At 37.0% G+C, this 17,392-nt stretch overlaps 1 protein-coding gene across 2 annotated transcripts; it reads left to right on the top strand.

Annotated features, from left to right (window-relative positions):
- The first annotated feature begins 774 nt into the window (after positions 1–774).
- Positions 775–17,047, top strand: LOC126969403 (intraflagellar transport protein 56). Of its 2 annotated transcripts, XM_050814798.1 has the most exons (13): positions 775–864; positions 1,995–2,123; positions 3,712–3,895; positions 5,364–5,419; positions 6,303–6,478; positions 8,458–8,520; positions 9,231–9,377; positions 11,038–11,161; positions 11,530–11,709; positions 13,485–13,682; positions 14,419–14,574; positions 14,903–15,009; positions 16,648–17,047. In XM_050814798.1, exons 1-13 carry the CDS (start codon positions 862–864, stop codon positions 16,850–16,852), a joined length of 1,728 nt encoding a protein of 575 aa, XP_050670755.1. In that variant the 5' UTR covers positions 775–861; the 3' UTR covers positions 16,853–17,047. The 2 variants fall into 2 exon arrangements, with proteins under 2 accessions (XP_050670755.1, XP_050670756.1); XM_050814799.1 differs by lacking the exon at positions 13,485–13,682.
- The last annotated feature ends 345 nt before the right edge of the window (positions 17,048–17,392 follow it).

Genomic DNA, 17,392 nt, shown 5'->3' with positions numbered 1-17,392 from the left:
GCCACCACCCCTCAACTTAACCACAAAATTTACCATAGATTCTTTATGATATCGGTTTTGCACTCTGTTTGTTCTAAATAAGTCTAATATACTTATACACGCGGCATATAGGAGATGTCCTCAATTGATTATTGAACTGCATAATTTTATTAAATAAATTTAAAGCGTTTGTCTCTATATTTCAATCTTCCACAACGACAATCCATTTCAAAGTCGGATCTTTGGTGCCAAATTAAAGTGCCATAAATAATCATTGGTAATATGGTCATACAGAATGCAGAAATGTCTGATGATAGAGTTGGCTTAAAGTATTCATATTGGCATGCTTTCATTGAGAGAAATGGTTGCATAGCTGGATCGAAAACATATCCTGCTTGTAGTGAGTGCTGGCATGGATCAGTTTTCTTTCTTAAAAACTTCAGCCTGTATTTATGTCTACGCTCTATTTGAGCACATACAATTTTTTTTTCAACTTCAGATATTTCATCTCCAATTGTAACTACAATAAAATTGTTTCAATAAAATAAAATTTTTTGTTCCTATTTTGCTAAGTTAGGCTTGACATAAAAAAAAACAAAAACTTTGTGAAGAACCTGTATTTCTACTTTTAATCTACACCTGTGACTTGCTTAATGCAGGGTTCTCACTATCCGATAAAAATTCGGACTCAGTTTACGGGGATAGTGAAAATCCCGCTTTAGGGGCTACTATTGTAGCGTTGCTATGGTAACGAAGAATATCGCTATGACAACATTCATCGAAAATTGACAAACAGTGAAATTGAATGAATATCTGATACTTTCCAAGCTCACAGTTGTAGCATAATACTATTATTTGAATATTATATTATAATTCATTAAAATGGTAAGTCGTATGTAACTATAATTTTATTTCATCGATCTCTTTTTTAGAAATAAATCTGTTATTGTATATAGTTCAAAGTAATATTCAAAATATATTTATTTTCGTCTCCCAAGCACATATCAATGCATTATTTTGAGCTACGAATTACTATTTTCTTACAAATTTAAATTGTTATTTGCATACCTTTATATAATAATATAATATAATTTTGACACACTTTTCACACAAATTATCTTGACCGAAGTTAAGCATATATAGCCTGTGTTATGGGTTACAAGACAATGATATATTTAATACAATATACTTACTTAAACATACATAAATTCATATAAACATACATAAATACATTTAAACATCCATGACTCGGAAACAAACAAACTTTATGACTTAAAATAAACTAGCGTATAGATAAAAGCGAACATTTGTCAAATTTTCAAAATACTAAGGAACTAAGTTAGATTTATTAGTTAGAACTAAGATTTGTTAGAACTAAGTTAGATTATTACGCATAAATACAATTATGTCAATTTTTTTTACAATTTAATAGTTTTTACAAGTATAAATGTGCGTTGAGCAATTTTCACTGCACTTGATACTCGATCAAAACATGTAAATGTACTATAGTATACAGACGCTTCGCTCACTCAAGTAGGAGAGAGACGGATGTCGAACGCTGCCGAACGCAAAGGCCGATTGTGCTTCTTTGTCGCTCGTTCCGCGCTCTCGCTTGCACTTCAAGCCTTAAATGGAACGCCTCAGAGCGAGGTAACGCCGCATGAGTCATGTTTTTTCGTGCGTGCGGCTGCACTATCGGATGCGGATAGAGCCGGCTGGCTCTATCCAATTATAAGACGTTGTCACGTCAAAAAAGCAAATCAAATCATCTTTATTTGCAAGATAAGGTAATAATAAGATGTTCTTGGTTTATAATTAACAGGTGCTCTTATCCTAACCCATAAGGCATGCAAACTTTAGCAAGCACTTTAGTACACCAGGCCGGCAACGCTCCTGTTTTTCCTCTGGTGTTGCAAGAGAATATTGTGGGTGGACTTAATATCTGATGGACCCATACGCTCCTTTGTCCTCTTCTTCCATAAAAAAAATGCATAAGTATTAATTTCAACTTCCAGATACTCTCAAGAGCAAAGCCCGCAAGTGACAGCAGATCAAGTGGTGGCAGTGCAGTTAAGAAGCAGTTTCCTGAACTCGAAGATTTCCTCCTCAAGAGGGATTACAATGGGGCTATAACTATGCTCGAGGTCTGTAACAATAAAGGCAAAAGGTGACTCATAAGATATTAAACTGCATTAGGCAATTAGATTAATAATTTCGAACCGATAAGATTGTGTGACCTCTATTCACTCAACCAGGGGAGGCTCCTTTGCACAGGATGCTGGCTAGATTATGGGTACCACAACGGCGCCTATTTCCGCCGTGAAGCAGTAATATTATAAAGTTTGAAGTCGAGATGAGTCAAGTTTCGTCCAACAAGACAGCTGAAGAGACAAAATTCTCAAATCGGTTAATTTTATAGCTTCGATTTTATTGAAAGTCATTTCAAACAGTCCAAATATCAAACGATTCAGTGATTTATCAACTATATCGAACTGCGTGAAGCTGTTAAATTAAATAAATGCCAGATGGTATTATGATATTACCCTCACTCGTAGTAATACCTAGCTTTCAACTTTTAATTGTAGTACGTAGGATACCAACGCGTCTACGTAATCTTCCCACTACTAGACAAGGTTTCCCTCAAAGATCTCCACGACTATCGGTCCTATGCGGCCATCATCCAACTATTTGGGCGATCTTGATCAGATCATTGGTCCATCTTGTGAGGGGCCTACCAACACTGCTTTTTAGGGTATGTGGTAACCAAACGGTCATCGGTCCTTCGAGCTATGTAGCCACTTCAGTTTCGCAATCATTTGTGCTATTACTTTGGTTCTCCTACAGATCTCCTCATTTCCGATTCGATCTCGGAGGTAACTCTGAACATAGGCCTCTTCCTCCCTTTCTCTAATCAAAACATTATTGTTATTATTTGCCCTTGTGTTTTCATTACTGAATTTCTTTTATTGTTTCTTATTGATATACATGATATATTGAGAAACTCTTACACAAATTATCTTGCCCCAAACTAGACATAGCCTTCGGGTGCAAGACAACGATATATTTAATAATATTTACTTACTTAAACATACGTAAATACAAATAAACATTTTTTTTATGGAATAGGAGGACGGGCGTACGGGTCACCTGTTGTTAAGTGATCACCGCCGCCCACAATCTCTTGCAACACCAGAGGAATCATACGAGCGTTGCCAGCCTTTAAGGAAGGTGTACGCGCTTTTTTTGAAGGTACCCATGTCGTATCGTCTCGGAAACACCGCACAAGGAAGTTCATTCCACAGCTTTGTAGTACGTGGAAGAAAGCTCCTTGTAAACCGCACTGTGGAGGACCGCCACACATCCAGATGGTGGGGATGATATCCTAACTTGTGGCGTGTCGTGTTAAGGTGGAATTCGGCGGCAGGAATCAGGTTAAACGGCTCTTCGGAACACTCCCCGTGATAAATGCAGTAAACATCTATGACTCTTAAACAAACATTCATATTAATCATATAAATGATTGCACCTACCGGGATTCGAAGCCGGGAGTCTCTAGCTCAGTAGGCAGGGTCACTAACCACTGGGCTATAGGGGTCGTCAAATTATTATGTCAGCATTATTAATAAATATATAAATTTATTGGCTAAGCGCAAAATAGACGACGTAGTTTTTTCATTAAAGGATACTTTATTAAATTTCGATTAAAACGAGCATTGTAACATTTCTTTTAAGTTTCTAAAGCACGAGGGAAACACTGACGTGTGGGTGACGGTGTGGACAGCTTGGTGCTGGTTCCACCTGGCTGAGCATCGCCGTGCCCTGGACACATACCTCCAGATCCAGGCCACGGAAGGACTGGACGCTCGTGTGGCTGATAACGTCACACTCGATATAGCTGTCTGCTACTTCTACTTGGGTAGGTCTTACTTATACATACATATATACTAGCCTAATTCCATCCTCTCCAATCAAATTTAAATATTTTTATACAAAATAGGATTTAAAACCACTCATTGAACGCCAAAAACCCATACAAAATAGTGTGCCCCAGACCAGAGAAGAATAAGCGCAAGAAATGCTTTTTTTTTAAATATGTATTCCTACAATGTAATATCGTACAATAAGATTTATAATTGTATTTATGGCGTTCAAGTCAAGTGAGGTTGCAAGAGATCAAATGGAGATGATCTCTACTTAAGGCGAAGAGTAAGCAGAAAACACGGAAACATGGTGTTTTTAGACAAGTTTTGTGGTGAAAGTATAGCATTTCGAGCTATGAACACTACTCAATTCTGTTACACATATCTTTAAGTCTTATTTGTAGGTTGCTAATGCTTGCTGTTGGTTATAGTTAACACTGCCGAGCCTTTTTGAACTACCACTTTTCTTTGAAGTTAAACAAGTTTTATGGCATGGCGTGACGCATTTTTTTGGTACTTCTCTCAGAAAAGTTATTCTTATAGCTTGTATTTTTTTGTGTAGGTTCATTTATTCAGATTAGTAGTGAATTACGAGGATTGTAAGCATATAAACTGTTTTCCACGCAAGAATGTTGAAAATATTGGTTTTGTTACATAGATGGCGGGCCAGCAGCCGTGAACTCATATCGCTCAAGGTCGCTGGCATTTAGTGTTGCTTTAATCTGAACGCTGTATTGTAAAGATCTTTGGTTAAATAATTTCAATATAATGGCACTAGTTCTTTAAAACATCTGATACTGAAAAAACTTTTCGCTCAGATGGACAAAGCACTATATGGATCCAGTTAATGATTAACGCGGGTGCTACAAATTTATTTGAATAAAATTCTATTTAATGCCGCTATCCCAAGAAATCACCAAAATAGCGCATAATTGTTACCATTTCTTGACGGTTTATATAAAGATAGGTAGCTATATTTTTATATATCTGCAGAATATTACAAAAATAAAAACATTTTTTCTTTACATTTCTATTTTTTATATAACTTTTACAGTTAAAGGTTACGGTTACGGTTAAGCCATGCTAATTATTCAATATTAATAAAAAATTTATGGCCGAAAATTTATTAATTGTACACCAATACTATTTAACAGAAGATAGTTTTTGGAAAGAAAATTGTTTTATGTTTGTAATAAATCAAAACTATGGAGATCTTGAGCGGAGCTAGGTTATCTAGCTCCGCTCGTATCCTCGAGGCTATCGGCTCGGTCCCCACCGGAAACGTGATCCTGCAAAGGTCACAAAACATCAGGTAAAACGAATCATTATAAAATTGTAGCCTTTTCGCGAAAACCTAATGTTAAAATTCATTTACACGCGTTTTAATCCTTAAAAAATTATTTAATCAGAGTCAATAAATATAAGGACTGTATGGAAGCACTTAATGCTTAAAATTTGTTTCAGGAATGTACAAGGAGTCGCAAGATGTAGTTGACAGAGCTCCAAAATGTGATCTAAAGGTATCCAAATAATTAGTCAACTTAAAAATAAGTGGTGTGACAGGTGACTGCAGCTCCTGGTTTACCTGATGGTAACGCACATACAAGATCTAAACCCGCCAAGACGAGCCAAGCGAAATGCAAGGGCACTCCCAACCTTTTCCCGACGTGGTTCGGTTTTTTTTAACCTAGGGATTGAATTACACCAGATAAACAAAATTATCTTGACATTCACATTGACTTTATTGAAGATATAAAACATTAAACTTTTATCATCGCGGAACTTTTAATATCGTGGTCACGGCGGAACGATTCATACAATTGGATTGAAATATCGGCATCAAACCAATAAAATATATATCGTGAGTACACGTCTTAATATATCAATATAAAATTTTAATTGCGTAGCTCTTATAGACTTTATTGATATCCATAAAGAACTCTACTAAAAAATGCTTAGCAGTAAATATATCTCTTTTCTTTTTTTCTTTTATGAAAATAAGGGACGAGACGAGCAGGACGTTCAGCTGATGGTAATTGATATGGGCAGGGCCCATTACAATGCAGTCCCGCTCAAGATGCAACTGCGCTCGTCATCTTGAGATATTAGATGTCAAGTCTCATTTGCCCACTAATTTAACTAGCTACGGCGCCCTTCAGACTTAAATACAGTAATGCTTACACATTAGTCCTTCACGGCAGTAGTAGGTGCCATGTATGAAACGATCTACTGCAGGCAAAAATACTTTGAAATTAAATTTGCACGATTGGCTTCAGTTAGTAAATCTTTTGAAAAAACGTTAATGTTTAGGTTAAATTGCGATCATGTGAACTCGCATTTCCCAAGTTGGACTTTTTGTAAAGTTAGGACTCCCAAGCTTACAAAATGCTCGTATGTATCTAGAACCGCCTTCAGTTCCACCTGGCGCACAAACTTGGCGACGAGGACGCCCTCATGCGGGCCCACGCTACCCTCCGCGACGTGCCGGAAGACCAGCTCAGCCTGGCGTCTGTCCACTACCTGCGCGCGCACTATCAAGAGGCAATCGATGTGTACAAGAAGCTGCTTTTGGATAGACGGTATATTGACACTTTATTTACCAATGCCTTCTCATATTGAAGTTATTTTGGTGGTGCTGGGGCTGCCAATTTGACTGCTGAATAGAGTCACAAATATGTCGGTCTTAGTGATCCTAAATATTTGCCCTTTTGTGTTGAGACACTTTGTCTCGTGCAGCCCAGAGAATGTAAGACAGGGACTGTAAGAAGTACCTACAATCAACGCGTAGATGAAGTGTTGGCGGTTATTTCGGTCGACGGATCAGCCTAGTCGTAAACACGGAAATGCTAGTACTCTTTACACACCACCACATAGTAATTTTTGTTTTAATTTTAACATTAATATGATAAAATAATTTTTATGATAATCATAAGCTGTGCCAATAAATATACGTTTGAATGGTGGCCGCATCCGTTTGACCCTTACACACAATATCGTTTCACAATGCACTACTGCATGCAAATAAGTACTCGTATTTAAAATCTTTCAAGTGTTCTACCCTTACTGAGGGTGACGAATCGGCCATTAACAAAAATTGATAATCTGATTGAAATCTATTGAAAGCCTTTAGGCTAAATTAGGTTATTAGGCAAGTAGATTCTTTGAGGGAATGGTGAGTCAACCATGGACTTGGCAATATCTAGGCTCAAGAGATGCCTCGCTGGCCTTTAAGTTGGGAGTTTTCTCTTAGCTTGAAAATCTTATATATAAGCTTATGTAAGACAGTACAATGCATTAGTCAAGTTTGCGTTTTAGCACGCTCATATAAGTTTTATTTAAGTAAAGTCTAAGCAAATTCTTTCGCTTTATAGATCTAAGCCTAAGTTATATCATATATAAACTGCTGCCGGTTATTGTTTCCACAAGGTATCTGTACGAGGCAAAGTCAGACTTCAACTTATTAATAATTATCTAACCACTGATTGATCGACGAGCCTATTTGTTGATTAGAATACGTATGTTTGGTCGGGTCTTTCAGTCACAGGGTCTGTATTTTGATAGATACCTAACTTATATGTACCTGGTGTATCTATTATAATCGAACCTCAATAATTTGACGAGCCTGTTTGATGAGCCTTATTAAACTTATTGTTTTATGGGTAACACATTCTGATGTAGACATTTACAATATTAAATAAATGAATGAATGAAAGCCTTTATTTGCAAACAATACAGTACATTAACACGGCAATTGTTTTATTCTCTAGTTTATTTCTAGTTTCTTCATCGTCCGCTTATCTTCCGACATAGGCCTCCTCCAGATCCATCCATGTATCTCTATCCATAGCAGTTTATATCCTCTATTTCTTTTCCTATGTCTAGGATACTATTCAACAACATCTTTTGTCCATTTTCCTTTACTGTCCCTTATTGCATTACCTTCCCAGCGAGATTTTAGTTTCTTAAGTTTTTAGTTCTTAGTTAAGACTAATTTCATTACTTTCTAGTTTAGTTTTCTTCCTTATTTTAGTAAAATGTGTCTTATCTCGTAATTTAATATTAAGCATTCTACCTTTAAAATCTTCAGTCATAACTAATGTTGTGATTACATTTCCGTCTATAAAATTCTCATCATAATACCCAGATGCCCAACATAAGATATACATATACCCCACACATACCCCATATACCTACACATACCCCCCCCCCTCCCCACACACACACGTAAGTAAACTGAATGTTTAACGTACTCACTTTGTTTTTCTTGTTTCAGTTTATCTTTAGGATGCTATTTAAGAAATTTGTCTTGCCTAAATAATATAAAAACTCTGTTGGCCCATGTTTTGTCATACAATACTTTAGCAAATAAGTGATGTTATGTGCTGCAGATTTTTATGAAATAAATATATAACATAAAAATAAAATAAAATAACTTAATTGAGTCTAGACCACAATAGCCACGTTTTTATGGAAGAGAGTTGCCGGCCTTTTTACAGAGCTCTCAACTATAATGTTAGAAATGGGACATTAATCCAGTAACAAACTTGTTTAATTTCAGTTACAAAAGATACGAGAAAGACCATGGTATGGAATGGGTCAAAGCACTAGCCAATATTCACTGGTATATATACAATTATCTGTTGACCTATTTGTACCTAGTTGTAAATAAATAAATAGCATAAAAATAAATTATATTCCAAAGTGTGCGAATGTAATTTAATCAAATTTTCTATTATACGCTAGATTTAATATAAATTTTTATTTTGTGTTTAGTATACATGTAGTTAAATAGTAATCTTAGTAAGATACGAGTATTTGTTATCGTATATTTCGATCTTAGATCTGCAAATAAAAGCATGAATTTTAATAAATTTTTTGTATAAATCGAACGTTATTCTACTAATTCAGGGCTGAGTTTTTTTATGTACAGGCGTAGCTGTGAGTAAATGCTTAGGAACTATTATTTGTTCAGACTTACATACTTATAGTGTGAGGTTTTACGATGACCTCCCAAAACATATTGAATCTATCATCCATCATCCATCAACCTAATTTTACCCAGAAAATTTGTTCAGTCGAATAACGATACCTAAATTTATGTTAGTATACACTTATATAACAATAATTAAAACGAAAGGCTCTTAATTGTAGGGCATAAATACCGCTACGCACATGTCCAACCCCTTCCCCAGTGTTGCAAAAAGGTTCCTTAATCATGTTTCTCTGCTAGCGTGTTTAAAATTGGACTGTCCCAAAATCTACGCCTCAACGAGACCGATAGCTTCCACAAGATGGCATAGGAATCCTCCATATTTTTATTTTTGACTTCAGTACATACATGGCGCTGAACGTGTACGTGGCCCTGTGCTATTACAAGTTGGACTACTACGACGTCTCGCAGGAAGTCCTGGGTGTCTACCTCGCGCAGCACCCCACCTCCACCGTCGCTGGTAACTTGAAGGCCTGTAACCTGTTCAGGTGATACAACATTTACTCTTACAATTTCTATCACTGTTAAAGTATTTCTTACCTCTACTATATATTATTTTTCGATTATCGCCTTAGGGCATGCAAATTTTGAGTGCGGTTTTCGAGGAATTATTTCCACTTACTCATTATGGAATAGGCAGGCAAGACAGTTTGCAGGCCTTGCGCTGTGTTTCCAAGACAATACGAGTGACTTGAAAAATAGCACATACTGCTCACTAACGACCGTTCCCAATATTCAGTCTATCTCTTACTTGGGATAAAAATCTTAACTATCGTTGACTTTTCTGTCCCAATAAACTTATCAACGGTAACTCACCTCATCCGTACACGCTATCTGTCAATGGGATGACGTATAGCTTACCAGCAATAGAAGTTTGTATGGAAATAACAATTCACGCGTCCCAATATAAGGCGATAAGAATGACTTATCGGGTATATTGGGACAGCTTCAGATTTTTGGCAGCTAATTACTGACACGAGAAGGTAGTATTTATCTCTATCTGTAGATAGTATATTGGGAACGGCCGTAAGAGCTAGTAACGCTTCTGTGTTTCCCCTGGTGTTGCAAAACAGTATGGGCGGCACTCATACCCCAGCTTGTCCTGCGTGCGTGCATATGTCATGCTCGTAAACGTGCGCTACTGCTGACGGCAGGATGATCCTGTTGCCAGAAACTCTGCTTCATGTTCTTAAAATTAAAGTAAAATATTCTCCCAAAATACCTTTTTGTATCCACTTTACATATTAAATTACTTTTAGTTGAAATGATTTGTAAAACGATGGGTATGTTGATTTATGGCAATGAGTTTCTTGCCACTTCATCTCAACCTTTTACGACGTGGTGGTAAATGAGTAAAGAAAAGTAGGTAAACTTTTGACATTCATAAGTGTGATTTCTGTGACCTACATGAATAAAGTGATTTGTATTATAAAGCATATGATGCTATGTTTTCATAACTTTATTTTGGCAAAACAACGTTTCTTTCAACTCTAATAATAATCTATGATATAAACTGCATAAAGTCAGGAATTACATTCAATATGTGTGCCATAATAATGGTTTTCTAATGTTGTCTTCTCGGCTGAAAGTTATATCAATATAAATATCTTTGTTATTTTTATTTTTGTGAATACAGATTTTTGTACATTGTATTTATCTTTTAAGCATTGGATCTATAGCTTTTGCTCAGTAGTGGGCGTCGTCTGACTGATGTGATAATTTATAATATATTTTTTATACATTCATTATTCTGTCCTGAGTGCAAATTCACCACCTCGGATACTTGGACTTTGGATATTGAAGTATTTCTCCCCGGACCGGCCTCTGTCATGATTATTTTATTAAAGGTAGGTACTCATGTCCTCCATGATGTATGGCCCCTTTCTTATGAAGCAGACTAAATACCCTGCAGATATGACGGGTATTCCTTCTTCTTTTTGTGTTAGAGTCTACATCCGCTTGACTGAATGTTAAAGTATGGGAGATCTCTCTCTGTACCCTGGCTAGTGTTTAGGTGTTTCAATTGCCTTTTATTGTCCAGTATCCTCAGACAGATTTCAATAATATTTGCATGGTCTTAGTGTACATTTCGGGAGTAAATGAAACTGTGACATGCATATAAATTACTATAACTTCCAATATCCATAGATTGTACAACGGAAAGTCTGCTGAGGCAGAACTGAAGCAAATATCGTCCGATCAACACACGTTCGCTCAAGACCTGGTCAAGCATAACCTAGTCGTGTTTAGGAACGGAGAAGGTGCTTTGAAGGTAATGAACATTAGAACATTCTACACCGAAAGTGCCATTGTATTTTGTGAAACTGTGCCGAAAAAGCGTCATTTATTTTGTATAAATTTGAATTTGAAAATCTTCTTCATAGTTTTTATTTATTGGGATATTAAATATTTTAACATACAGCAATATTGACCTAAATTGTTTTTTTAAAAGACTTTGAACTTCAATTCGTATTATAGATCCAATATTCGGCTGTACCCGTAGTAGTAGATTGTTATAGCTCAACTGAAAGGGCATGAACTCACATTAAATTAATAGAGTGGGACATATCTTACGATATCGGGGATAAATTTTTTGAAGCTAGTGCTAAAAATAATACTACTGCTATATTCCATCCTCAGGTACTTCCAGAGCTCGTGGACGTGGTTCCTGAAGCCAGACTCAACCTTGCGGGATACAAACTGCGTCACAGGGAGCCGCTGGAAGCTAGGAAGCTGCTGGAACCCTTGCAGCCCAGCTCACCTCTGCACTACATATTAAGAGGGGTGGTGGCTGTGAGACTCTTTAATGAAACTGCCGATGTAAGTTGCCTTACATCATCATTAACTGGCTGCTGCCCGAGACTTCGTTCGCGATAAATTCGTATCACACAGATTACAACGTTCCCAACGTTACAAGAAGAATACACCTTCTTCGTACCCCTGACAACATGTTAAAATTGTATGATGGTCGGTTAAGTAGTTTGAAACCAAAAAAATAATAATAGTAGGATGAAATCAAATGGTAATGGAAGAGAATATAACAAAAATAAAAGGAAAAATAAATTACGGATAATCTGAGGTCGGGAAGTGGAAATGGGGTTTTTGGGTAAAAATGGTTTATCTCGTTTTCCGGCAAAACTGCAAGTCCTATGAAAAACCTCAAATGGCAAAGTTGTAGGTAATAATAAGATGTACAACTTTTGTTTTCACACTTTTTTCACATAACCTCAAAACCTCACCTCCTTTGCTGGAAATCGAGATAAGCCGTTACTTATCCACCCCCCCCTCTCCTTCCATTTGCCCACCTCAGATCGCCCGTATTTTTTTTTCCTGTAATTTTTATTATATTCTCTTCCTTTTCCAATAGGTTTCATTCTAATTCTATTTTTTTTTTCACTTTTTATTATTTTCAAAGGCTTCAGCACTGGTCTATTATGCGCGCACACATTGTTAATTATTATAACGGTGTTCGGTCGTGCATTCAACGTGGGCCAATTCTTCCGTGGAGGACGCTTATAGCCTCTAAGCTGTGCCCGTAACTAAGCCGTGCGGTTGGGCTTTAGATTAATTCTGCATGCAGACTGACATGCGGAATTAACATTTAACCATTAGATAATTTATGGATTACCGCCTAATTCAACATACATTTTTACAGCTAGCTAGCTTAGCATTTACAATTTTTGATATTGAAAAACATAAAAATGAATAACAGAAAAATTGAGAATCTCCTCCTATCTGAATTGAATCTAATTGGGGTTACCGTTTCAAGTCTTATTATTATTTGGAGAGTGTGGTTATTATTGTGACTGACTGTGTTCGCCACTCATAGATACTCGGCGTCAAGGCGTACAGCATTTAGGAACCGCAGTACATTTACATTACCAGTGGAAGGCTCCTTTGCACAAGATGCCGTCTAGTTTATGGGTACCACAACGGCGCCTATTTCTCCTTCAAACAGTAATGTGTAAGCATTACTGTATTTCGGTCTGAAGCTAGTGCTGCGCCGTAGCTAGTGAATTTACTGGGCAAATGAGACTTAACATCTTATGTCTCGAAGTGACGAGCGCAGTTGTAGTGCTGCTCAGAATATTTGGGTCTTTCAATAACCCTGAATGACACTGCACTGTAATGGGCATGGCGCATTAATTACCATCAGCTGAACGTTCTGCTCGCCTAAAGTCAGTCCCTTAATGTCATAAAAAAATTTTTTTTTGACGCGAGTAGTGCAAATATCACTTGGAAGTAAATAAGAAAAGCACACCTATTTTCCAAGGGTTGTTACGTTTGTGCATAAGTGGGCCGTAGTCATTGCTGTCAGTGTATAATTGCCTTTTGTTAACATTTGTTAATAAGTGTGCGTCGTCTTAGACTTAGTCCACATATAGGTTTTGGATACACGGACTGCTTTCCTCCCGGCTTTTGCCAGCTCATCGGCCATTTTATTGTCTATGATTACAGCACGTATGCATTATTCAGGCGGTCACAGCAGTTCTTGTCTAATTTTGGCACCGTCAAGTCACCGGCGCAAAAATGTTCAGCTCTGAATGGTTTCTCATCTAAGATAGTATAAATTTCATTTGGATTCTTTTAATCAGGAGGAGCAGATGAAATTAGCCCAACAAAGCTTCCACATCGTGGGAAGCTCGGCATCAGAATGTGACACGATCCCCGGCAGACAGTGCATGGCCTCGTCCTACTTCTTGGCAGGGCAGTTCGAGGAGGTTCTCGTCTATCTCAACTCCATCAAGAGCTTCTTCGTGAATGACGATACGTTTAACTTCAACTATGCTCAGGTAATACTTAGATTTTAACACGCTTTTCTAAGCTAAGTAGGTATGTATCTTTTTTATGAAAATAAGAGACGAGACGAGCAGGACGTTCAGCTGATGGTAATTAATACATCCTACCCATTACAATGCTGTGCCGCTCAGGATTCTTGAAGTACCCAAAAATTCTGAGCGGCACAACAATTGCGCTCGTCACCTTGAGACAAAAGACGTTAAGTCTCATTTGTGTAGTAATTTCACTAGCTGCGGCGACCTTCAGACCCAAGCACAGTAATTTTTACACATTACTGCTTCCCGGCAGAAGTAGGCGCCTATTTAACAGAATATTTTAACGGGATTTCTATCCACATTAAAACGTCGGATTGAAAGAAGAGAAATTTTGCACACTTATGAAGCACCGATGACAATGAAGAATGAATGATTTAAACTGTTTTAATTTGTTATTAGGTATGTACGTCTTTCTGTATGTAACAATCTTTTTACGTGATTTTTGAATACCTTCAACACGAGATCTTCAGGTTTAGCGATTTTTTTATGTCCGATACCCGGATCAAGGCGCCTCACATGCGCACACCAAAAAGTCGATTAATCGGTGCTACGAAATATTTTTTTTTAAGACTTAACAGCAAAAATGAAATATTGATAAATTGAAAAATTCTTTTAACTTTTATTTATACAAGCAGTCACACAATGCATCATGACCAAAATTTATGATTTTTATTTATTAATAAATGTTAACCAGGCGAAGGTAGCGACGGGTTTCTACCGTGAGGCCGAGGAGAGTCTCCACCTGATCCAGGATGATGAGATACGATCCTCATTCACGTTCCTGTCATGTCTGTGTCGGTGCCATGTGATGAATAAGGAAGCACACCTGGCCTGGGAGATTTGTATCAAGGTATATAAATACTCCATGAATGAAATAGAAATATATTTATTTACAGCAATAACACTTGGTAAACGTCATAAATTTCGTAAAGGGGCTTTGACATGGAGAGAAGAACTGATAAGAAACTCCCAGCCCATCTTTTAAGTATACAACAACTTGGCCTACCAGACTCAGAATTGTGGGTTCAATGATGAATCCTGTGCGGCATTGTTTTGTAATGGGTAAGGTGTACCTTTCACAGGTGAACCTTTTGCTCGTCTCGTAACACTTTTCCGTAAAAAAATGTTTCATATTAAATGACAAATTCTTGTCTAAAATGTTGGATATGTTAATACAGTCTGCGGGCACTCCAGACAGCTTTGCCCTTCTGCAGCTCGTAGCCAATGACAGCTACCGGATGGGACAGTTCCTCATCGCCGCTAAAGCATTCCATATGCTGGACAGGTACTGTATATTTTTCAAACTTCTCCTGTTTCTTCTATCTAAAATTCAATCAATTTTGATGACACCTCTGTTTCGTCTTTTTTTTTAATTTATAATTATTGTAATAAAACATGTTTAGGTCGCGCAGGGCTATGGAGTCCTCTTATAAAAGGCATAAAAGGCATTTATTTTCTCAAAATTGATTCCTTTTTGATGTCATTTCTAATAACTACTAGATACTACTAACGCTTCGGAAACAAATAGCGCTCTGAGAGAGAAGAAGCAGCGCAAGAAACTCTCCCAGAATTCTTTTTTTGCGCTCTTTTCAATAAAAATATTCAAAATTGTACAGTCATTTCTATCACTATAAAATAATCAATATCTAGTCCCAGGCTGTCCGATCATTTAGATATTCAGCAGTGGAGTAATAAGATATACGACAGAGCCATTTTTTTATAAAACATTTAAATTTATTTATTGATAATGCCTGAAAAATGGCTGGGACTTTATTATAGAAGTGCATACATTTACACTTAAAGCTATTATGTATCTTATGATGCCTACTGGAATTAGTTACAAGCAATCCCTTATTTCTAATGTTATAATATATATACATATATCAATACGGAAGGCAACCCTAATAGAAGTAAATGTACCCCGATCAGACTACACATATATTATTAAGTATTACAATTTCTAAGAGATGATGGATGCATGTATATTGTTGACTTCAATTTGTAGACCCAATGTGAGGGGACGTTTTGGGGAAAGTCGGCTCAAAGCATTCAAGTCGTCTCTGATGATTGGGTGTTTTTTTGGCGTTGTGTAGAGATGTGGAGACTCTTTACATCTTCTACCGCATAACATGTTCAGAGATGTTCTTCAGGTTGATGATGATGAAACTTTTCACTAACCTCTGATCTCTTATTAGATGTAGGATACCCCCATCCTGGGTGCACGTATGTTGACTGCAATTTGTAGACCCAATGTCCTCTACATTTTCGGGCATTTTGTTTGTTTTTTTTTGAGGACGGTCGCTCCATTCCCAATCTGTGGCATCATTGAGAAAGTCATTTATGTTATTAAAGTCATAAAAGCTTTTTAACAATTCTTTTGACTATCGCAATATTTTTGTTTTGAACATTTTCTGGGATTTTGTTGTAAAAGCATATACATCGCCACGCAAAAGACTTACTAACTCGACCTAGACGAGTAGTAGGCATTATAAGTTTATGTCTGTTCCTGGTGTTTACATTATGGTTATGACAGTTTCTAGAAAGTTTAAATTGAGAAGCAACAGTACCAGTGGGAGGCTCCTTTGCACCGGATGCCGGCTAGATTATGGGTACCACAACGGCGCCTATTGCTGCCGTGATGCAGTAATGTGTAGCATTACTGTGTTTCGGTCTGAAGAGCGCCGTAGCTAGTGAAATTATGGGGCAAATGAGACTTGACAATCTATGTCTCAAGGTGACGAGTGCAGTTGTAGTGTCGCTTAGAATTTTTTGGTTTTTCAATAATCCTGAGCAGCACTGCATTGTACCTAATGGGCAGGACGTATCAATTACCATCGTCTTGTTCCTTATTTTCATAAAAAAAAAACAGTAAAAATGTAAATTTCCTTAAATTTTGCTCTCAAGTTCTTATGTTCGATGTTAGGTTGGACGGAGGCCCTGAAATGTGGGAAGGTCTCCGGGGTGCGGTATGCGGGTGCGCCCAGGCTGCTGCAGCCGACAAACCCAACGCTGCTGCAGACCTCAGGGATGCACTGGCGCTTGTGAAAGGCTCGAGGGCTCACCCTCGCGCCGACAGCATTGTGAGGCCCATCATGAAGTGGGCTCATCAGAACAGAATCCCTGTCTGAAATGGGACTCATGCAACTGATTGATAAGCTCTGAAGCGAAGAACTGTTAATCTTAAAAATATAAGGCATCACTCAAGATACTGGTATTAAGGATAATTCCAAACTTGTCATGAGGTTTTGGAGTTGCCAGTAAAATATAATGTAATTTCACTCTGACAGTACTTATCATATTACATTCATTGATTTTTAAAGTTATCTTCAAGTTTTTTTTTCTGTAATATATCGCGTTCAGAACTTATGATTGAAAGATAAATCTAATTAGTTCATTCCTTGACAACCTTAATTTACTCACTTAGTTCAACTGTTCGGGCTACAGATAAGCGTATTTCACATAACATAAAAAATAGGGTTGTCTCTAAGATATAAAAAAATAAAAAACAATTGTATAAAATATTTGACTTTTATTTCATATATTTAAAAAAATCATTCAGTTAATATATATTTTAAACAGATGCAGAGTTTTACAAAAAATATCGTCCACTAACAAAAACTATGATTCTGCGAGCAATTTTATGTATATTTAAAGTTATAATTTAAAAT

Source organism: Leptidea sinapis, chromosome 18, assembly GCF_905404315.1.
Source record: "Leptidea sinapis chromosome 18, ilLepSina1.1, whole genome shotgun sequence".
Classification (NCBI taxonomy): domain Eukaryota; kingdom Metazoa; phylum Arthropoda; class Insecta; order Lepidoptera; family Pieridae; genus Leptidea; species Leptidea sinapis.
This window is presented reverse-complemented; position numbering and strand designations above follow the sequence as displayed.